We start from the raw sequence: 24,350 nt of genomic DNA, 5'->3' as shown, positions 1-24,350 counted from the left end.
CAACATTAAATAAAATCCCTTACTAAAATTCAAATATGATAACTGCTTTCCTTTCATCTGCTAATTTAATAATTATTTGGCAAGATCTATTCTGAACAAAATCTTACAGTGCTGTTTATTCTCTAATTATTCAGGCCTAGTGATTTGGGGTACCTCAATTTTTGGGCAAAAAACTTAAGATGCCTTAGAGGAGTCTGATTTTTCAGACAGCACTGAGCACCCATCCTCTGAAGTCATATTGGAGTGACACTTGCGCCCATTGGAGCATCTCTCCCATTTAGGGGACTGCCTTCCTGTTATCCAGCAGGCCTGGAAACTGACCACCAAGGAAAAGTGGGTCATGGAGGTCATAACATCTGACTATACCATCCGTTTTACGTCATGCCCTCTCATCCCCACCTCCTTCCCCATCCCTCTTCAGGACCTGTCTCTTGAGTTTGTGTTAAGGCAACAGTTTGACTCTCTCCTCCAGCTAGAAGCAATAGAACTGATCCCTTCCCCCCACAAGGCAAGAAGTTCTACTCAGAGTATTTCCTTGTGCCAAAGGAGGGAGGCGGATCTAAGACACTTAAAGCACATGAAGCTTTAAAGGTTCAGGATGGTGACTCTGGCAACTACAATTCTCTTATTGGAGGAAGGGGATTGGTTTTCAGCCCTGACCTACAAGATACCTATTTTCATATATCAATTAAGCCCATCACACAAGAAATACCTACACTTTATTGTAGGCCAGGATAATTTCCAATACCTTCTTAGTTGCCCTCACTTTTGCTTGTAGAGTTGGGGAAATTGGGGCCTTAATGGCAGACCCTTTATGATGTTCTTCAAGGATAAAAGAAAAGGAGTACTTGTGGCACCTTAGAGACTAACCAATTTATTTGAGCATAAGCTTTCGTGAGCTACAGCTCACTTCATTGGATGCGATGAAGTGAGCTGTAGCTCACGAAAGCTTATGCTCAAATAAATTGGTTAGTCTCTAAGGTGCCACAAGTACTCCTTTTCTTTTTGCGAATACAGACTAACACGGCTGTTACTCTTCAAGGATAAAGTCTCCTTACACCCACATCCTAAATTCATATAAAAAGTTCTGTAGGATTTCCACCTTAATCAATCCATCCATCTACCAGTATATTTTCTGAAACCTCATAATTCTCAACAGGAATCCTATTTGCATACCCTGGATGTTAGAAGAGTTTTGGCCTTCTATTTGGATAGGACCAGGCAATTCTGAAGATCTCTTAGGCTCTTCATCTCCATCATAGATAGAGGCCGGGGATTCTCTGTCTCTACTTAGAGACTGTCAAAATGGATATCTGGTTGTATTGTCACTTATGAGACCGCAGGTGCTCAACCCCCTCATGCAGTGATAGCACATTTGCCCAGTTCTCAGGCAACATCTTACAACATTACTGAAGAATGTAACAATTTCCAAAATAGGTAAGACTGCTACCTGGGTTTCAATAAATATCTTTACCCAACTTTATGCCCTTGTCCAGGCTGCCAGATTCGATGCGACCCTCTGTTCTGCAGTATTATCTTTAGTTCTGGATGTTTTTCTGAAGCTCCCTCCTCCTCCTGTCAGAATACTGCTTGGAAGTCCCCTGAGGTGGAGCACCCATAGGGACACTACTAGAAGAAGAAGAAGAGGTTTCTCACCTTGTGCTCTATCTGTGATTCTTTGAGATGTGTGTCCTTATGGGTGCTCCACTCCCATCTCCCTTCCCCTCTGCTTTAGAGTGTTCCCTAAGGGATGTTGGGTAGAGAAGGAACTGCGGGTGGTTTGCCCACGTACTCCTATATAACCTCGGTGTCTGACAGGAGGCGGCTTAGGTTACATGTGTGGGCCCAACAGATGCTGCTAGCTGAAAATGTCTGATCAAGGATTGAGAGGCACATGCACACCTGAAGTGGAGCACTCACAGGAAGAAAAGCAGTTACTGTACAAGGTCAATAACCTCTTCTTGCGGGGAAGTTCTATGGCCTGTGTTATACAGGAGGTCAGACTAGATTTTTCCCAAAGGGACCTTCTGGCCTTGTAACCTATAAATTAAAACACTGCTTTAAAGGGACACAGTTCAGTGGAGGGCAGCACGCAAAAAGTGAGCAGGAGGCTCCAAGTCACTCTGCCTCCTCTTGTTCTTCTCTCCCTTTCAGTGTTTAGGGGCTCAAACTCATCAGATGTGTTAGATGGCTTGAAGAAGCTGAGCTCCCAGGTGCAATTGTTCTCACTGCTCTGAACTTGGCCCAGGGAGGGGAATGGCATCTGGGAGCATGGCTGTGGAGGTACAGTGAGGAACATATGCTGGTGATCCCAGTACCCTATATTCTTCTTCGAGTGCTTTGTCATGTTGATTCCATGATAGGTGTGCACACACCCACGTGCACAGTCAGAATTTTTTGCTTTAGCAGTATCTGTAGGGCCAGCCCTGGCGCCCTCTGGAGTCCTGCTCTCATGTAGCAGTATGTGAAGCGCCGCCGGCCCTATGCCTTGTCAGTTTCTTCTTACTGCTTGTGACGGTCGTCAGAGCGCCTTTCCTCTTGTATCCGCAAGTGTGATAGCGTTTTTTTCTTCATTACTCACTGTTCTTCTCTTGTACATAGTTTTAGTTAATAAGTAGTGTTAGTTAAGAGTACCCAAAAGGACGGGGCATGTCCCAGTTCCTGGGCTTCAAACCTTGCTCAGCTTGCCATAAGCTGATGCCGGTTAGCAACCCTCACAATGACTGCCTGAAATGTTTGGGGGAGACGCACATAAAGGAGATGTACAGAATTTGCAAAAACTTTAGGCCAAGGACCCAGAAAGGACGGTAAATATGCCTGAAAGCCCTCCTCATGGAGGCTGCACTTTGTCCAGTATCGGAGCCATCCCGCTTCGACTCGACTCTGAGCATATCTGCATCGGTGCGAGTGAAAGAATGTGGTGAGCAAAGGACCCTGTATAGACCACCTGCCCACCCTGGATCATCATGGGGCCACTTCGACGTCGAAACTCCTGAGCCCTCCCAGAGATGCAAAGAAGTTAGACCTTTTTGGGAGAAAGGTTTATTCAACAGCCAGTATCCAGCTCTGGGTGTCAAACCATCAGGCCCTGTTGGGGAGATACAATTTTAATTTGTGGGACTCCCTCAATACGTTCAGAGACTCTCTTCCACAGGACTCGGTCTGCAGTATGCATCCATTCTGGAGAAGGGCAAGGCAGTGGCTAGAGGCTCTCTCCAGGTGGCATGGAATGCGACTGACTCTGCAGCCAGAGTTGTAGCCTCTGCTGTGGTCATGAAGTGCATTTCGTGTCTGCAATCCTTGGGGCTCTCCCAGGAGATGCAGTTGTCCGTTCAGGACCTCCCATTTGAAGGGAATGCTCTCTTCTCGGAGCAGACTGATGCTAAGCTGCACGGCCTGAAGGACTCTCGGACTAAGTTACGTTCGCTGGGCCTTTACATGCCGTAAACTGTTCGGAATCAGTACCGGCTACCTCCACCGCCCAGCTCTTGGGGGCTGCTGCGACAAGGCACCAATAAGAGAAAGGAATGGGATAAAGGGTTTAAACGCCATTGTCGTGCTTCATCCTCCTCGCCTGCCCAGTCTGGTCCTGCAGGGCGGCCACGGTAGGCATTTTGATGGTGCGCTCGCGGACAGTGCCCCAGTCTAACTTCAGAATCACCCCACCTCCCCACCCCCCATTTGTTTTTGAACCGGTTGTGTCCTTTCCTGGCTGCATGGGCCTGATTGATGTCAATAGTTGGGTGCTCAACACAATAGCATCGGGCTGTACCCTACAGTTTTCTGCCATCCCTCTTCGGGGACCCTTCTAGGAACTCCTTGTTCAGGAATTGGAAACCCTCCTATGGCTAGGGGCAGTAGAGGAGGTCCCTCAAGACATGAGGGGGGAAAGGGTTCTGTTCCTGATATTTCCTAATCCCGAAGGCCAAACAGGGCCTCAGACCCATTCTAGACCTGCATTGCCTTAACAAATATCTCAAGAAGTTGAAGTTTTGCGTGGTGTCCCTGGCCTCCATCATCCACTCCCTGGATCCAGGAGACTGGTACACTGCCCTTGACTTAAAGGACGCCTATTTTTTATATATCCATTTTCCATGAACACAGAAACTCCATTTTATGGTGGGCCAACACCATTTCCAATTCACGGTGCTGTCCTTTGGCCTCTCGTCCACCCCATGGGTTTTCACAAAGTGCATGGTGACAGTGGCTACTTATCTGAGACGCCGAGGAGTACAGATTTACCTGTATTTCGATGACTGGCTCGTCAAGGGAAGGTCACAGGCCCAGGTGCAAAGAAGCCTCGATCTGGTGCACCCCACCTGTCGGGATCTGGGCCTGCTGATAAACGAGCAGAAATCAACTCTGACCCCCGTTCAGATAGAGTTCATAGGAGCGATCCTTGACTCTACACAGGCCAAAGCCTTTCTGCCAAAGTCCTGTTTCCAGGCCATTTCAAGCTTGATCTTCCACATGAGAGACCCCCCTCTCACGACTGCCCGCATGTGCCTCAAGCTGTTGGGCCATATGGCAATTTGTACTTAAGTGGTCCGGCATGCGCAACTCCATTTCAGACTCCTGTAGGTGTGGCTGGTGTTGGTCTACCTTCCCAACAGACACTATCTAGCCCGGGTCGTCATGGTACCAGAATACATCCAGTCGCCCCTGGAATGATGGATGGACCCCAGTTTGGTATTGGAAGCAGTTCCCTTCAGTGATTTTGGTCTCCTATGCTTCAGACCTGGGTTGGGGAGCTCAACTTTGCATGCATGGTCGCTGGTCGCAGGAAGATAGCTCTCTACACGTAAACATCAGGGAGCTCAGGGCAATACTCTTGGCCTGTCATGCATTCCTCCTCCACCTGATGGGCAAGGTGGTTCAAATCCTAAACAGACCATACCAACGCAATGGTCTATATCAGCAAGTAAGGCAGAGCCCGCTCATCAGCCCTTTGCCAACAGGCTCTCTGGTTATCGGGCTTCTGTGTGCAGCATGCCATTCATCTGGTGGCCTTCCACCGCCCTGGGGCCAGGAACGTGCTAGCAGATCACCTCAGCAGGACCTTCTTGTCTCACTCTGAGAGGTCATACCCAGAAGTGGCCAGTGTGATCTTCCAGAGGTCAGGGGACTCCCTGTTCTGTCTGGATGCGAATAGGTCCACCTGGGAAGTGCCATAACTTGTGTTCAATTCATGGGCTCAACAAAAGCTCCCTTTCCGATGCAGTTTTACTCCCATGGTCAGGGTCCTCGTGAAGATCAAGTGGGACAAGGCGAAGGTAATCCTGATAGTGCCGGGTGGCCCTGCCAGCACTGGTTCGGGAAGCTGTTGGCGCACTCGATAGTGGAACCTACAGAACTACCACTCTGGCTGGATTTACTCTCCCAGAACCATGGCCAACTGCTGTACCCGAACCTCGCAGCCCTGCACCTGACAGCATAGCTGCTGCTGGGCTAAATGTGGAAGAGGAAGCATGCTCGGCACAAGTTCAGCAGGTCCTGATGGGTAGCAGAAAACCCTCTACCAGGGCGACCTACCTAGCCAAGTGGAAGCGTTTTGCATGTTGGGCCTTGGACCAGAATCTTTTGCTTGACCAGGCCTTGCTACAGTTGATTCTGGACTACCTTTTGCATATCAAGCACCAAAGCCTGATCCTTTCATCAGTTAGTCCCCTTGACAGCCTCCAATCCAGGGCAGGTTGGTTTTTTCCCATCACATGACGGTCATGTTTCTGAAAGGTCTGGAGCAACTTTATCCTCAAGTTCGTGACCCTGTCCCACCTTGGGACCTGAATCTAGTACTGTCAAAGCTCACAGTGCCACCCTTTAAGCCATTGGCCTCTTGTTCCCTCCTACTCCTCTCATGGAAGGTCTCCTTCCTGATGGCAATCACTTCAGCCCAAAGGGTCTCTGAAATCAGAGCGCTTATGTCAGAGCCACCCTACACAATGTTCCATAAGGACAAAGTCCAACTGCGACCACATACAGCTTTTTTACTGAAGGTGTCGCAGTTTCACAACAATCAGGACATATTTCTGCAAGTCTTTCCACCAAAACCTCATAAATCTGGTGAGGAGCGCAGGTTGCATACTCTGGGTGTTAGGTGAGCACTGGCCTTTTACATTGAAAGAGCTAAGCCGTTCTATAAGTCAGCGCAGCTTTTTGTCACAGCAGCAGGCAAAATGAAAGGTCTACCTGTTTCCGCTCAAAGAATCTCTTCCTGGATAACAGTCTGCATCAAATTTTGTTATGAACAGGCAAAAGTGTCACCGCCAGCGATTGTAAACTGCCCGTTCCACCAGAGCACAGGCTTCATCATCAGCTTTCTTTGCCCAGGTGCCAATTTAAGACATCTGTAGAGCCTCTATGTAGTCATCTATCCATACTTTTGCATCTCATTATGCCATCACCCAGCAGGCCTGGGATGATGTGAGCTTCGGTAGAGCAGTGTTGCAAACTGCTAATCCGTGAACTCTGAGCACACATCCAGGGATACTGCTTGTGAGTCACCTAGCATGGAATCGAAATGAGCAAGCACTCGAAGAAGAAAAAACAGTTATTAAACTTTCATAACAGCTGTTGTTTGGGATGTGTTGCTCGTGTCCATTCCATGACCCGCCCTCCTTGCCCCTCTATCTTGCTCGTGTCCATTCCATGACCCGCCCTCCTTGCCCCTCTATCAGAGTTGCCGGCAAGAAGGAACTGAGAGAGGGCCTAGGGCTGGTGGCGCCTCATATATTGGTGATGAGTACGGGACTCCAGAGGGCACCAGAGCCGGCCCTATAGATACCACTAAGGCAAAAATTCTGATGACGGTGCACATGGGCACATGCACACCTAGCATGGAATGGACATAAGCAACACATCTCGAAGAACAACAGTTACAAAAGGTAGGTAACCGTTTTTGGTTCAGGGGCTGCAGAACACGGTTGAGAGTGCTGGATTGTCTGGGTGCCTGCTAGCTGCATGCACTGCAGCAAAGCATTCTGCTTCTGTATCGCCTCTAGGAGTTGATTCTGCATGCCCCTGTCTTTCTTTTTAGTGTTTCTGGCCACTACAATGCACTGTCTGGATAGCTCCCGGTCTCTTTCCTCTCTGACCTCAAATACTACCTCAGTTTTGGGGGGCATTCTGCAAGGAGGTCTGTTAACATTTTATTGCAGGTTCTCAGTTTCATCCCCCTCAGGTTAGCGAGCTGCTCAGTTGTTGATAAAGTCCCTGTCCTTGATGGTCTGGCTGCTGCAGGTGCCAGGGCTAGAAGACTAGGGGAGAAAAACAAGTAGTTGTTGTTCATATTTCAGAGAATCAATTACAGCATTTTAAATATATTTCTTATTTCACCTCTCTGAGCTTTTCCCCAGACTTGGGGGGTCCTCAGAGATGGTAAGTGGTATGTGTGGGGGGTCTAGAATGGAATTTTTGTATCTGCAGTGTACGCTGTTTGCATTTGCAGTTGTGTCTTGAAGGCTGTGGGGTGTTGGAAATCGTTTCCAGTTTGACTTTGCAATTTTGTTGTGCCTTGGAGGTGCTTACATGATATCAGAGTTTAGTGAGGGACATCTGGGTGCAATCTGGATAGTAATCCCCTCTGTATCTCCTGTAGGCTGTCCTGACTGCCGATGATGATACACTACCTCTGAATGGCCTTATTCAAAAAAGCAAAGAGCAGACCAGCGAGAGACACTGTGAAGTTAATCATCATGATGCCTCCCCCGCCCCCCCAAAGTGGGCAAGCCCTAAGAGAGGTTTTTGCCAAATCCTCAGCTACTGTCCCTGACCCCGTCTACTTACACTAGACAATGTACTCCTGACATGACCACAACTTCCCTTACTCCTCATCCTCAGAGGAATGTAGTCCTTCCCTGTGCATGCCCCATCATCTCCATGGTTAGTGCACTGGAAGTCTGGAAGGGAGTTCAGGAATTTATCCCTTAGGGATGCCATAAAGTCTTCTGGTTTGCACAGGGAACAGCCTGGCTGATACCTGCTCATGTGTCTTCCCCTTCACTACCCTTATCAATCATTACCCTATTGGTCCTCTTGGAGTGGGAATCCATATTCAGGAGAAAGCCTCCACAGTCCCAAGGGCCAGATCTCCTTCGCCTAGGGAGCAGATACAACCTTCCTAAACTTCTTGCTTGATTAAACCCCAACTAATGGAAGGTGAGGATGATTACTCCCCAGAACAGGAACATGCAGCACCACCTCCCATTTTATATTCCTCTCTGGATGTGGCCCTCTGCAACTTCAGTGGACTTCCAAGACCTAATGAAGACAGTGCTGGATATCCTTGTTATACAGGAGGCCAGACTACATGATCACAATGGTGCCTTCTTGCCTTGGAATCTATGAATCTATCCAGAAGAAGCAGTGCAATCTTCTCAACATCCTCCAGACTGAGATTCCAGGGAAACTGGTGATACCCACAAATCAAAGGCTTCTCTCACATGCCATGATAATCTGGCATGTGCCAGCTTCAATTCTTGCTACTTCCAAGAGCACTGAACCTCCCTATCAAGTGCCTTCAGGTATTTCTACCAGTATCCTGTGCCGGGCTCCCTTGCAGTTCAAGCAAAATCCATAGAGCAGGGTCTTCCAAAGTCTACCCTTTGCACAAAGAACCCAAAATGTTAGTTTTTTGTCTTGAAGGTTTACTTGTTGATGAGCCTGCAAATGAGAGTACCCAGCTACCAATCTCTACTCTCAAAATGTGACTTTTTAATCTGGAAAGGGCTCTCTAACTTTGTGGGCAAACTACCAGAAGATTACCGGGAGGAGATGAAATCCCTCATATCCTAAGGTCAGCTCATGACCAGAACATCACTTGAAGCTGCACTGGATACATCTAACACAGCACTGAGAATGATGACCGTTTCCTTTACTATGAGGTGGTCCTCCTGGCTACAGGCATCTGAGATTTTGAAGGAGGTTCAGGTGCCCATTGGGGACCTCCAGTTTGAGGGCAATGAGCTATTCAACAGTGGTATGGAGGAGATGCTCTATACACTTAAAGATTTGCAAATGACCTTGCAATCATAGAATATCAGGGTTGGAAGGGACCTCAGAAGGTCATCTAGTCCAACCCCCTGCTCAAAGCAGGACCAACCCCCAACTAAATCATCCCAGCCAGGGCTTTGTCAAGCCTGATCTTGAAAATCTCTAAGGAAGGTGATTCCACCACCTCCCTAGGTAATCCGTTCCAGTACTTCACCACCCTCCTAGTGAAAAAGTTTTTCCTAATATCCAACGTAAACCTCCCCCATTGCAACTTGAAACCATTACTTCTTGTTATGTCATCTGCTACACTGAGAACAGTCTAAATCCATCCTCTTTGGAACCCCCTTTCAGGTAGTTGAAAGCAGCTATCAAAGCCCCCCTCATTCTTCTCTTCCACAGACTAAATAATCCCAGTTCCTTCATAAATCATATGCTCCAGCTCCCTAATCATTTTTGTTGCCCTCTGCTGGACTCTTTCCAATTTTTCCACATCCTTTTTGTAGTGTGGGGCTGAAAACTGGACACAGTACTCCAGATGGCCTCACCCATGCCAAGTAGAGGGGAATGATCACATCCCTCGATCTGCTGGCAATGCTCCTACTTATACAGCCCAAAATGCCGTTTGCCTTCTTGGCAACAAGGGCACACTGTTGACTCATACCCAGCTTCTCGTCCACTGTAATCCCTAGGTCCTTTTCAGCAGAACTGCTGCCTAGCCACTCAGTCCCTAGTCTGTAGCGGTGCATGGGATTCTTCTGTCCTAAGTACAGGACACTGCACTTGTTCTTGTTGAACCTCATCAGATTTCTTTTGGCCCAATGCTCTAATTTGTCTAGGTCCCTCTGTATCCTATCCCTACCCTATAGCATATCTGCCACTCCTCCCAGTTTAGTGTCATCTGCAAACTTGTTGAGGGTGCAGTCCACACCATCCTCCAGATCATTAATGAAAATATTGAACAAAACCGGCCCCAGGACCGACCCTTGGGGCACTCTGCTTGATACCGGCTGCCAACTAGACATGGAGCCATTGATCACTACCCGTTGAGCCCGATGATTTAGCCAGCTTTCTGTCCACCTTATAGTCCATTCATCCGGCCCATACTACTTTAGCTTGCTGGCAAGAATACTGTGGGAGACCGTATCAAAAGCTTTGCTAAAGTCAAGGAATAACACGTCCACTGCTTTCCCCTCATCCATAGAGCCAGTTATCTCGTCATAGAAGACAGTTAGTTTAGTCAGGCATGACTTGCCCTCGGTGAACCCGTGCTGACTGTTCCTGATCACTTTCCTCTCCTCAAAGTGTTTCAATCTCTGGGACTGTACATTCTAGCACTGCAGCTGAAGTCACAGAGTCACCAGCCTTTCTATAGGCAAATATCCTCACCAAATACTACCCTCAGCAAAGATACACAAAGCCTCCCAAGGAAGAGACCGAGACTTCTGGAATCAATCCTCTCCTGCTTCCTCAGCTACTTCACTGTCTGGCATGTCCAACAGGCAACAAATGTGATGTCTGCGCTGAAGGCCTAACTTGACCATTTCAACCACTTAAAGATGCCTGGGCTAGGATGACTGGTTGGCCCTCAAGGTCATGAGCCAGGGGTATCTCATCTGGTTTCAGGTGGTTCCAACCCCCTTTCCCAACCTTGTTCCGGGACCCTTCTCATAAGGCACCATTGGAGCAGAAGTGACCTATAAAAGATTCCTCTGGTCTTATTAGACTTTATTCCACTAAGGCTCAGGCAGCCTATGCAGTCTGTTTGGATAACATTTTCCATACCTTAGAGCATGCAGGGATGTATGTAGACCAGCCGTGCGGAGCTAGGTCCACAGACTTTCCACTTGCTGTTCCCCCGTCCAAGCTTCCAGATTGGATGCTGATTTTGGTAGGGCTGTCCTGCAATCACTCTTCAAGTAGCACTCCTCTTGCCCATCTCCAAGCAACTGGGCAACTGTTTGTTAATCACCGAGAATGGAATCTATGGACAATCACTTGGAGAGAATGCTTACCTATCTTACAGTAACTGTGGTTCTTTGAGATGTGTTATCCACACGGAGTCCATGGCTTGCTCTCCTTCCCCACTGATTTGGAGTTCTACTACTGTAGGATTCTTTATTGGCAAAGGACCTGAGTGATGGTTGAAGTTGGCTGTGGGGAACAAGAGGGCAGCAAAGGGACAGGTGCAGCCACAGATGGATTGCTTTTCCAAAAGAATCCAGTATTGATGCACATGAGGAACACATGCACCAAAAGTGAAAGCTGCAGACGACACATCTTGAACCGCAGTTATTGTAAGGTAAGTAATCATTCTTTCTGTTTTACTGGGAATGTAAATAAGAATTCAAGGACTGTGATAGCAAATGTCACACATTTCCTTTTCGTAAGATAAGTATTAACTACTAATTTACTCCAATCTTTAGTATATCCCTGTATTTTCATGGTTTTTGAAAACTCATCAGTGAGAGACCAGATTTTTGAGTGTGCTCAAGTTGTCTAACTATTTTCCTTTCCTGCTCTTCTTCCTCCACAGTTATTTGATCAGGCCTTCCTTACTAGCTAATTATTTCATTCTTTTTTCTTAACATGGATTTTAATCTCCTCTACAGATCCACACTTCTCATCCTACCTTCTTGCTTGTCTTTGAATTTTCAAGCAGTCTGTCTTATGACAGAACAGGTTTGTATGTGTAACTGTAGGTGGAAGTTAGACTGATACTATAGTGTACCTGCACTGCTAATCCAGATGACTCTCTAGTTCCAAGCAACCTTCCTAATTTAATCATAGTCTGTGAAACATTCAATGTGCTAGATACCCAGACCGTTAAGAGTGCCTACAAGAATGTATAAGCAAGACCATAGTCGGTATGGTAACTTGGGTTGTAATGTTGGGCGTTTATATTCAGTAAGTACTGAACCATTGCCCTGGCATAGTTCAGTGACATTGTATTGACAAACATGCAAATGAGGCTTACAACCTATTGTGGATATTAAAGATCCCGTGGCACTTTCTGCAAGGGTTCACACTTTTAAATAGAAAGAATTTCACTACCAAATTCTCCCTACATTTTTAGTTAGGGAGTTCTTCCTCACATCTTGTTCTAAACTATTGTGTGGTGGTATGCACTGTTACCCAGTGGGTGAAGTGATCTCTGTGCCATAGCTTTTTAATCAGGTTGCAAACTACCTTGGGATGCTTTTGTATGGAAAGGCGGTATATAGATAAGTGACTTTGTATTCACTGAATTTTAATAGCCGCCTGAGATTTCCCCTCATTAAAAGCTGTACAGAGAATGATTATGTTCAGTTTTGGGTCCTCTTAACTCTTGAGTCCTCTCATTTTTAGGTGGTATTATGTTTTGACCGTGTCTTCTGGGATCCAAGTGTCAATTTGTTTGGTCATGTTGGCAGCACTACTGCCAGCAGAGGAGAACTTTTTCTATTCTGGAATCTCTATAAAGGTAAATGTATTGGGTGTTCAGTTTTATTGTCATTTTCTTTTTCACAGTAACAGAACTAGAAAGAGCCATTTGATGATGATCATAATAAAACTTAGTGCTTTTCATCAGTAGATTTTAGAAGAAAGTATCACTACCTCCATTTTACAGATGGACAAACTAAGGCAGAGAGGAGTAGTGACTTTCCAAAAGTCAAGCAGGTCAGTGGCAGAGCTGGAAATAGAGTTCAGGTTGTTCTTTGAGTGCTGGTCCCTGTGTGTATTTCACAGTGGGTATTCATAATCTCAATGCGCCCAAGACCAGAAAATTCTAGCAAGTAGTGTCTGTAGGTCTGTGCCAGCATCCCTGCTCTCCTTGTGGTCTGTGCCAAGGGCATTAGGGGTAAAACAGACTGATGCTTCTTCAGTTCCTCCTTACTGCTGAAGTTCAGATAGTAGTTAGTAAGAATCCCCACCCTTCCTCAAGTACTGCAGAAGATTCAGCAGGACAGAACATGAGTCATTCTCACCCTGCTCAAATGGCCCAAGCAGTTCTGGTTCCCAAGTCTCCTGCATACATCCTGGCCACCCATCAGCATTTGCTCCCCGGTGCAGGACTTAGATTATGCCCAGGCTTTAAGAATTGCTTCTTCTGCCCCTACTCCTTTTCTGTCAGTGATGACCACCAGTCTGCCTCTGCTATCTCAGAGAAGCTCATATCTCTGCTAAGTGCAGTATTGGCTGCTCCTTTCCCAGCTGAACATGTCAGGTACAGGAACTCCACCTTTGGAAGCACCTAATCTAACACGCCATGAGGCCTCAGTCAGATCCACATCAGGGAGAACCCCCGTGTATATGGACCTGAGACACAGAGGAGGGCACCTCCTATCTCAGTCTGGCTCAGGAATGGGAATGCCTAGAGCGAAGGACCCTTTGACTGGGCCTTCTCACAAGAGTGAAAGACGCTCGGAGGCATAAAAATAGATCCCCTCCTATATTTAAGAGAAGGGATCCCTAAATAACTCCTTGGACCCAGGACACAAGGATTTAGGTCCTCCTAAGCCTTGTAGCCATGATCAGAAGGCGCGTAAGAGCACAGCTTCTTCAGTATTGCTTCCTGCATCATCATTGACTTTACTACCAACTAAGCAGTGGGAGCCAAAGACCGTGAACCATCAATACCGACTATGACCACATGTCGGAGGCTCCTTCGTGGGTGGTAGTATGTCAACCATGTAACGAACCACTGATTACCAAGAGTCCCTTTACACTGACTCTGGCAGCATGAGGCAACAAGCTACAGCCTTCTAAGGTGCCAATATTCTACACCACTCCTGAGGATATCTCCATCTTCGTGGATCTGCAATCTCTCCTATTGTCAGGACCGCCCTTTACCAGGTGGAAGTTCATCTCTGATTCCGTCTGCTAGCTCTGGCTTCCCAACATAGATACTAATGCTACTGCCAATGGAATTGGACTCTCATCATCAGGATAGTCAGATGTACCAGTGGAACAATCTTCCCTGCAATGAGGTAGATCAGCCTAAATGAGTTCAAGGGTCTCCTTACTACCAATCTCATCCATTCAAATGGAGACACACACACACACACCCCCGCCTCAGGACCAGTGGTACCCAAGTCTGTATCTTTATTGACACGATAAAATTCCACACGGTTAGCTTGGCATCGATAATACCAGCACTAGAAAGACATAGTTCACAGTTCTCAATATGAAAGACGCATGCTGTCATGTTGATAGTCACCCTTCCTACAGAAGATTTTCAGATTTGTGATAGGTCCTGACTACTGTCAATACAGGATACTTTGGTTCAGTCTAGCAACTGCACCCAGGGTCTTCGCAAAAGTATTTTCTGTAATACCAGCACATATCAGATGGGGTAGTTTTACCATCTTCCTGTATCTAGATGGCAAGCTTCTTACAGGCATGACATGTTCAGAAGTCATAGCATCAATCTTTTTGCTGTTCTGTCTCCTACCATCCTTGGGAATCTCCGTGAACATGAAAAAGTCTATTGACTGAAACCTAGACTACAGATTTCATAGGAGCAACTTTAGACTCACTCAGGGCAAAGGCTTATCTCTCTACAGACTGACTCTAAGCCAGAAGCAGACTGATAGGTCAGATTATGCACAACCCATGGACATGTGACTGGATTTGCCTTTTTCTCTTGGGTCACATGACATCATGTACTTAAGTAATGCCATTCGCTAGACTTTACCTCCGCTGCCTACAGGGTTGGCTTCACACAGTATATGTCCCAAGCAAATACAGCATGAATACTTTAGTGACAATCCCCATCAAGATAAGAGTATCTCTGAGCTGGTGGGAAGATCATGCACAAGTGTGCATGGGCATTCATTTCCTATCTCCCACACCCAAGAAGACCGTAATCACAGATGCCTCTTTGTAGGGTGGGGACTCACATGGATGATCACACAGCAGGTGACACTTGGGTGCCCCTGGAAACCAGGATGCATGTAAATCTCCTGGAATTCAGAGCAGTGTGACAAGCATGCCATTAATCCAATTTCATCACATTCTCCTAATGTCAATCAATATGACAATTGTAATCTACCTTAAAAACTAGGGAGGAGCGAGATCCATTCCTCTGTGTATCGAAGCAGTCAGTTTATGGAACTGGTATATAGAGAACCACTTCATCCCATCAGCACCATACCTCCCAGGAGCCAAGAATTTGCTGGCAGACAGCCTCAGCTAGCACTTTGCCACTGACCAAGAGTGGAAGTTACACAGCTCAGTGGTGAACCGCATTTTCTCTCAGTGGGGAACCCTTCCGCACGCAAACAGGAAATGCAGCATATACTGTTCCAGGGGAGCTCAGGACTACTTTTTAGAGGTAATGCTCTCTGTTCCCTCAACAGACAGTTTGAACTATGCCTTTCCTCCTATCCTCCTGCTTTCTCAGGTAGAATCATAGAAGATTAGGGTTGCAAGAGACCTCAGGAGGTATCTAGTCCAATCCCCTGCTCAAAGCAGGACCAGTCCCAACTAAGTCATCCCAGCCAAGGCGTTGTCAAGACGAGTACTGCAGAACATTCAACAGGACAGAGTACGAGTTATTCTTGTGCCCAAATGGCCCAGGCAGTTCTGGTTCCCAGGTCTCCTGCATATGTCGGGCCAGCCGTCCATCGTTATTCATCCCTTTCCGGACCTCTTGATTCAAGAGGAAGGCGAGGACAGACATCTCAGCCTAGAAGCTCTTCACCTCATGCTTGGGTGTCAGACCTAGAACATTTATTTCAAAACTTGTCAAACAGTTCTTTTGGATTACCTCCTTACCCTCAAGATGACAGGTCTTTCCCTTAGCTCAATACAGGTTCATCTCTTGGTTCTTAAAGGGGCTGAATTAGAACTTTCCCACCAGTAATAAGACCAACCCCTCAGTTGGACCTTAAGTTAGTATTTGAACCCCTGGCTACCTGAAGTTTGATGCTTCACCTGTCTATGGAGGTTGCTTTCCTTGTTTCCATCACCTCAGTCAGAGGAGTAGGTGAACTGGAAGCCCTCATGGCAGACCCTCACTATGACTGCATCCAAAATTCCCAGCCCTAAAGAAGCTTTGGAATTTCACATAAACTAGACTATCCACTTACCTATGTTTTTTCTAAAGCCCCATACCTCCAGCATTGAGAAAAGACTGCTCCCTCAATGTGAGATGAACTTTGGCATTTTACCAATGGAGAACAAAACAGACCAGAAAGTCACCTAGGCTGTTCTTTGCCAAAGTGGAATGAGGTCAAGGACAAGCAATTTCCTACCAGAGGGTCTCCAAATGGATCTCTGGCTGTATCTTATTGTATCAGTTAGTACACCTTCCCGCTCCACATGGGGAGCGAGCCATGAGAACTTAGGCAGCCTCAGCAGAATCACTTCAAGAAGTATCTCTGCTTCATGTTTGCAAGGCAGCACTATGGTTCCATCCATGCAGGAGACATCACATTTTGGTCCAAGCTTCCTCTGCTGACTCATCTCTTGGGAGAGCAGTTCTGCAAGTGGCCATACCACCTATATACACGCACCCTTCTCTGAGTACTGCTTGTCAGTCACCCACAGTGGAATACTCAGAGGGACCAGCACTTGAAGAAGAGGAAAGGAAAGTTACTTACCCTTTGTAACTGGAGTTTTTTGAGATGTATGGTCCCTATCGGTATTCCACTACCTGCCATCCTTCCCTTCTGCTTCAGATCTTCTCTTATTCACGGTAAGAGGAAGAACTGGAGAGTTATTGGTCTGCATCCCTCATTATGTCCTCAGCACTGACTGAGGCAAGCAGGGGCACAGACTAACAGACACTACTTGCTAGAATTCTCTAGTCTCAAGTGCATGGACTGCACACGTATCCACAGTGGAATACAGGTAGGGAACACACACATCTCAAAGAACTCCTGTTACAAAAGGGTAAGTAACTTCCCTTTACCAAGCAATCCAGATCACTCTGTATGACAGTCCTGTCTTCATCGTTTACCACTCTGCCAGTCTGTGTCATCAATGATTTTGTCTTTATTTGCAGATCATTCATAAAAGTGTTGACTACCATCAGGCACAGTACCAGTTCCTCTGGAGCCCCACTAGATACACACCATGATTCCCCATTTTAAAAAAGCAATGGTGTCTTTAATGAGGGCCACCCCCATCTCTTTTACCAACTTAATCTTTCCTAAGCAGGTTATAAACAGTGATATTTAACATTCCCATCATTCGGATTGTCCCAGCTAAGAAACTAACAAAATGTCCATATTAATTATAATGTAACCTTGTCTCACGTATTTCAAAGTGAAGTATTTGCACTGTGGTGGCTTGCCTGGCTCTTGGTGACTTAAGGCCATTTTGTAATTTTATTGGGTTTGGTTTGTCCTGAAAATTTAGGTTCCGTTCCACATTTTTCTAAATTAAAGTACTTTGTGCATAATTTAAAAGAATCTGCCAGCACCTTGATGCATTGTTTTTCCTCCTCCTCCTTAGCTCCAATTCTCTTGGCCTTAGTAGCAGGAGAAGCAGCTGGGATCATGGAAAACATCAGTGATGATGTCATCGTTGGGCGCTGCCTTGCAATTCTCAAAGGCATCTTTGGCAGCAGTGCTGTCCCCCAGGTACTACTCACACTCCATTTTGTGTATCAGTCTGAGTCCTAGAAAACATAAGAATCCTAGATAATTGATTGTATTATCTACCTGTCTGTACTAGATATTTATGCCACTCTTTGCATCGGTGTTTGAATGCCTCCATGGTATATGGGAGTGCCAGCTGTTCTTTTCTAGGACCTGTTTATGGAGTGAATCTATCAAGACCATAACCATTTTTCAAAATGTCAAAGACATTGTAGGACTTTAGATGGGTTTTGAATTGTTCATTCTCCAGGGCCACACTTAATCTGACAAGTCTTAAAATTGTGTAAACTAAAATGGCCACATGTACATAAATTAAGTCAGGAATTCTATCTTTGGACTAGGATCAGGGCAAGGATAGCAATTTTTGTGAAAGAATGACCAATTGTTAATACATTTAGCACAGAGGATCCTAACTGACCTAGCACAATGTTTACATCTTTGATACATTTATCACAATATCCCAGGGTGGCCAACCTGAGCCTGAGAAGGATCCAGAATTTATCAATGTACATTGCCGGAGAGCCACAAGAGTACATCAGCGGGCCCCACCCTCCCTACCCCCCCATCAGCTCGTCACGTCCCCCCATTCCCAGCGCCTCCCATCCACCGGACAGTGCCTCCCCCTCCCTCCCCGCACCTCCTGATCAGCTGTTTTGTGGGGTGCAGGAGGCTCTGGGGGGAGGAGCGAGGGCACAGCAAAGAAGGGGGCGGGAAGGGGTGGAGCTGTGGCAGAGCCAGGGGTTGAGCAGTGAGCGCCCCCCGCCACATTGGAAAGTTGGCACCTGTAGCTCCAGCCCCAGAGTCGGTACCTGTACAAGGAGCCGCAGATTAACTTCTGAAGAGCCGTATTTTGCTCTGGAGCCACAGGTTGGCCACCCTTGCAATATCAGATTCTTCTTCGAGTGCTTGCTCATGTCCATTTCACATTAGGTGTGTAGAGTTCTTGTAAAGTTAGTGTTCATAGATAGGTTTCAGAGTAACAGCCGTGTTAGTCTGTATTCGCAAAAAGAAAAGGAGTACTTGTGGCACCTTAGAGACTAGCCAATTTATTTGAGCATAAGCTTTCGTGAGCTACAGCTCACTTCTCACGAAAGCTCATGCTCAAATAAATTGGTTAGTCTCTAAGGTGCCACAAGTACTCCTTTTCTTTTTGTTCATAGATAGTAACTGAGTTAGTTAGCCCTTAGCAATAGTTAGTTTTCTTAGTCCAGTCAGGGACTTAGCTGGGGGACAGGGCATGCCCCGGTCCCCAGACTTTAAGCCCTGCAATCGCTGCAAATGGCCCATGCCCATAAGCAATCCGCATAGTAGCTGTCTCAGGTGCCTCGGTGAAGGGCACGTAAGTGATAAGTGTTGAATCTGCAAGTCTTTTAAACCTAGGACTAAGAAAGAGGTTGAAATCAGACTCCAAGCGCTCCTGATGGAGTTGGCGCTCACTCTGGCCCCAGAGCAAAGGTCCAACTCGGCACCCAGCACCGTGGCATCAGTGTGTGGTGCCCCACCGGCACTGATCCCTGTCCTCAGCCCCAGCCAAGAAATCAAAGAAGCCTGGTAGGGGATGGTCTCCTATTCCCTGCAAGGGGAAGGACAGGGCTGTGGGTGAGCTAAGACCCGCGCTGAGTGGCTCATCTCCCCCATAGGGAAGTTGGGCCTCAGCTCATGTCGAGCGATGCAACCCACCCCGTTCCTTGCCTGGAAGCCCGGACACAGAGGCGGGCCTTCATCAGCTTCAGGTGCCATGGACACCTGAAGCACTCCAGGCTGTGCAGGAAATCCTGATGCTCCTGGCAGTGCCCAGATCTCGGGGTAAGGCCACCTTGGGACCTTTCCATCCGTCCTCATCCCAACAGTACTGATCCCCATCGTGGGGGACGTCCCATCACCACTCATCCGCTCGACACTGTCATGCCTCTGAGTTAGGGAGGCAGACACATTGGAGCCCTTTACAATCACTCACCTCCTTACCGAAACAAGGGTTTCTGTTTCTGGTATTTTCTGATCCCAAAGGCTAAGGGTGGTCTGCTTCCCTTCCTGGACCTGTGAGACCTCAAAAGATACCTAAGGAAGCTAAAGTTTTGCATGGTCTCCCTGGCCTCCATTATCCCCTCCCTGGATCTGGGAAACAGATATGCCGCCCTCGACTTAAAAGATGCATACTTTCACATAGCGATCTTCCCAGGACACACTGGCTTTCTCCGTTTTATGGTTAGTTCAGCCCACTGCCAGTTTGTGGTCCTTCCGTTTGGCCTGGCTACAGCACCAAGGGTGTTTATCAAATGCATGGCAGTAGTTGCAGCCTACCTCAGGCATCGGGGTATCCCAGTTTACCCGTACCTTGATTACTGGCTGGTCTAAGACAGCTCCAAGGCTCAGGTCCAAAGTAATGTCACTATATTACAAGCCACGTGCCATTCCTTGGGACTGCTGGTCAACCACAGAAAGTCCATGTTAGTTCCAGCTCAAAGGATAGAATTCATCGGGGCCATGCTTGACTCGACCCAGGCGAGAGCGCTCCTTCCGTTAGACAGGTTTCAGGCCCTGATGGACCTCATCGCGGAAGTGTCCACATTTCCCCTGACAATGGCCAGGGTTTGCCTGCACCTGCTAGGCCACATGGCAGTTTTCACATATGTGGTCCGCCATGCCAGGCTCCGCTTGCAGGCTCTGCAGCAATGGCTGGCGTCAGCCCATTCCCAATCCAGGGACCACCTGAAAGAGATCGTAACCATTCCTCCACCGGTTCTCACCTCACTGTGGTGGTGGACTGAGCGCAAGAAGGTCCTAGAAGGAGTCCTGTTTGACAGTCCCACTCCATATGTCGAGCTAGTGTCAGAAGCTTTGGACCTTGTTTGGGGGTGTGCCTCAGACAACTCCAGACCCAGGGGATGTGGACCCCGGAGGAGACAACGTTACACATAAATGTCAAGAAGCTCAGAGTGGTCCGGCTAGCTTGCGGGGTCTTCCTGTTGGGCAAAGCGGTGAGAGTCCTAATGGACAATATGACTTTGGTGTTCTACATGAACAGGCAAGGAGGAGCGCATCTATTGGCTATCTGCCAAGAGGCTCTCCGTCTCTGGGACTTCTGCATCAGCCACGGTATCCATCTGGAAGCTGGTCACCTCCACGGCATCACCTAGCAGATCACCTCAGCAGGGACTTCTCCTCTCACCACAAGTGGTTGCTCCACCTGGAGGTGGCCTGCGTAATCTTCTAGAGGTGGGGAATTCCCAAAGGAGATCTGTTTGCCACCAGGCGAAACAGAAAGTGCCATTGGTTTTGCTCCCAGCAGGGCCTGAGCAAGGGCTCCTTCTCTGATGCCTTCCTCCTGTCGTGTGCTGAGGATCTGATGTACACATTCCCTCTGATTCCTCTGGTCAGCTGCGTCTTAGTAAAGATCAAAAGGGGCAAGGCACAGCTTATTGTGATCTCCCCTGCGTGGCCTCGCCTGCACTGATTCAGCACGCTCATGAACATGGCGGTGGCCCCTCCCTGGCCCCTTCCCTACCGTTGGGACCTGCTGTCACAGGATCATGGTCAGCTCCTACACCCCACCCTTGAGTCTCTAAACCTCTTGGCATGGATGCTCCATGGTTGAACCTGGAGGAGCATACCTGCTCAGAGGAGGTCCAGCAGGTCCTCCTCGGAAGTAGGAAGATATCCATGAGACTAACTTACCTGGCCAAGTGGACAAGGTTTTCCTGCTGGGCATCGGAGAGAGACTGCACTGAGGAACGCGAAGAAGAAATGTCCATCTTGGACTATTTACTGCACCTCAGGACCCAGGGTCTGGCGCATTCTTCCATTCGAGTGCACCTTGCGGCCATCTCCGTGTTCCCCCAGCCGATCCAAGGTCAGACGGTCTTTTCTCATGACATGACCTTCAGGTTCCTGAGGGGCCTCAAGAGGCTTTCCCCACCGGTATGGGCCCCTGTCCCGCAGTGGGACCTTAACCTGGTCATTTCCAGGCTCATCAGCCCGCCTTTCGACCCGCTGGGCTCCTGCTCCCTTTCCTACTTGTCCTGGAAGGTCACTTTCCTGGTGGCGGTGACATCGGCGAGACAAGTCTGAGATTTAAGGCCTTGACCTCAGAACCGCCTTACACAGTGTTTTATAAGGACATGGTCCAGCTGGGGCCCCGCCCAGCCTTCCTACCGAAGGTGGTATTTTCCTTCCATGTGAGCAAGGACATGTTCCTGCCTGTGTTCTGTCCCAAGCTGCACAAGACTGTTGAGGAGAGGTGTCTGCATGCGCTGGATCTCCGGAGGGCCTTGGCCTTTTACCTGGAGCGTACAAAGCGTTTCTGTAAACCGACCCAGCTCTTCATCGTTATGGCGGATAGGATGAAGGGCCTTTCAGTTTCTTCACAGAGGATTTCCAATTGGATCACCTCTTGCATAAAGACCAGTTACAAGCTAACAAAGGTCCCACCACTGCCGATTGTCAGGGCCCATTCAACTAGAGCACAGGCATCTTCAGCGGTCTTCCTGGCGCACATCCCGATCCAGGACATCTGTAGAGCCACGACGTGGTCCTTGGTCCACATGTTCATGTCTAATTATGCCATCACTCAGCAGAGTTGTATTACAATTTGCGCAGCCGTGAACTCCTACCCACCTCCACGGGAACTGCTGGGAGTCACCTACAATGGAATGGACGTGAGCAAGCACTCAAAGAGGAAAAGACAGTTACCTTTTCTGTATCTGGTGTCCTTCGAGATACGTTGCTCATGTCCATTCCACAACCCGCCCTCCTTCCCCACTGTCGGAGTTTCCAGCAAGAAGGAACTGAGGGTGGGGGGAGCCATGCGGGCGCCGCTCCCCTGCATATACTTCCGGCACCGGTGCACATGGCGAGCACACACACCTAATGTGGAACGGACACATGAGCAACACATGTTGAAGAACACCAGTTACGGAAAAGGTAACTCTTTTCTGTAATGTCCCTCTAATTTAAATATGGGCCAGGGTCATAATGTGGCATCCCAGATCTAGAACTGGCAAAAGCAGTTTGGTCAAGCAAGATATTCCCTAAGATGCTTCATGAGTCTCAGAGGTGCTCTTGCTTTCATTCACAATTGTAGGAAGTGCTACCATTTTGCACATTTTTAAGTGCATAAATTCTGTTCTCATGCGCAGACAGCATGGTAATTGCAGTTCTCAACAGGTGCCAAGTCACTGCTTTGTGATTGTTTAAAACATCTGATTCCAATCTTCTCTGTTCTGTGGAGATTCTGTACTGATGTCCTGTTACATGTGTCTGGTAGAATATCTGCAGAAGTGAGCTTCCTGATCCATGAAACCTGTGGGGCAAATAGTTCTTGACATACAGAGAAACCAAATACAGGCAACACACCATGGGGTCACAGAATATCACAGAATCTCGGGGTCGGAAGGGGCCGCAGAAGGTCACCTAGCCCAACCCCCTGCTCAAATCCCCAATTTTTGCCCCAGATCCCTAAATGGCCCCCTCAAGGATTGAACTCACAACCCTGGGTTTAGCAGGCCAATGCTCAAACCACTGAGCTATCCCTGATTAGGGGCGTCATGCTTATTTTACTTGCTGTGACTTACTTGTGTAAAACTAGTGACATATACAACACAACATTCTTCTTTTCTTGTCTTAGCCCAAGGAGACAGTGGTATCTCGTTGGCGTGCTGACCCTTGGGCCCGGGGGTCCTATTCTTATGTAGCGGCTGGATCTTCTGGAAATGATTATGACTTGATGGCTCAGCCAATTACTCCAGGACCAGCCATTCCAGGTGCTCCCCAGGTGAGAGAATCTACAAATGCAATTAGAAATGACTGGCATGAGAACATAGGGATTTCAAAAGCCATTTGGGAAACAGGAGCATTCGCTAATTAATCCATTCTCCAGATACTCTTTAACGATTAGAGCTGGTCAGAAAACAGAATTTCCTATGGGAAATTCCAACATTTCGAAATTTGTTTTTGTTCTAAATTGGAAAAAGTCAAAATTTTGAAACTTCTCCTGAACAGACATTCTAAAAAATGTCTATTTGGAAACATGGAGATATTTCATTTTGGTAATGTCAAGGCATTATAATAAAATATATAATAATAAACATTTTCTAATATACAATATTAAATATAAAGGTTGAAAGAATTTTTTTTTACCTTATTGAAACAAGAAAGATTAAATGATTTGTTTTCATACTTTTCCATTGAAACTTTCATCAAAATAGAAAAGTTTTGACTTTGAAACTATTTTGTCCACCTGAAAACTCTTCCATCAAAAATTTTTTGACCAGCTCTACTAATGAACCTTCGGATTCCTCTCGAGAACTCTACCAGGTAACTGTAACTGAATTTCATTAGAAAATATGCTTCAGAGGGATAGCCGTGTTAGTCTGGATCTGTAAAAGCAACAAAGAGTCCTGTGGCATCTTATAGATTAACAGACGTACTGGAGCATGAGCTTTCGTGGGTAAACACCCACTTCGTTGGATGCATCTGACAAAGTGGGTATTTACCCATGAAAGCTCATGCTCCGATACGTCTATTAGTCTATAAGGTGCCACAGGACTCTTTGCCGCTTTTATTAGAAAATAAAGCGTTCATGTTTCTGAACATACCATTTAAACAAGTTTTTGACTGGATCCTATAGAGGAAAGTCTGTTTTGAAAAGGCTCCATCAGAGCAATCTGTAATCACTTCCTCTTGTGCTGTTACTTCTCATGGTAAAATGTTTCAGATGCCTGATGGCAGTGAATGTGCTTGGCTCTTAGTCCAGTCCTCCTGTTCAAGAAGTAAAAG

At 47.2% G+C, this 24,350-nt stretch overlaps 1 protein-coding gene across 2 annotated transcripts in view; it reads left to right on the top strand.

The window, feature by feature from the left end:
- The window catches only part of KDM1A (lysine demethylase 1A), a 185,349-nt gene that overhangs the window by 159,091 nt on the left and 1,908 nt on the right, over positions 1-24,350 (top strand). For both annotated transcript variants that reach the window (XM_077838122.1, XM_077838121.1), the window contains 3 exons: positions 12,337-12,451; positions 17,431-17,558; positions 23,200-23,346. In XM_077838122.1, the coding sequence (XP_077694248.1) occupies positions 12,337-12,451; positions 17,431-17,558; positions 23,200-23,346 (390 nt within the window). The remainder of the gene's footprint in view (positions 1-12,336; positions 12,452-17,430; positions 17,559-23,199; positions 23,347-24,350) is intronic.

Source organism: Eretmochelys imbricata, chromosome 19, assembly GCF_965152235.1.
Source record: "Eretmochelys imbricata isolate rEreImb1 chromosome 19, rEreImb1.hap1, whole genome shotgun sequence".
NCBI lineage: Eukaryota > Metazoa > Chordata > Testudines > Cheloniidae > Eretmochelys > Eretmochelys imbricata.
The sequence above is the reverse complement of the archived record's forward strand: the minus strand, read 5'-3'. Positions and strand labels throughout refer to the sequence as shown.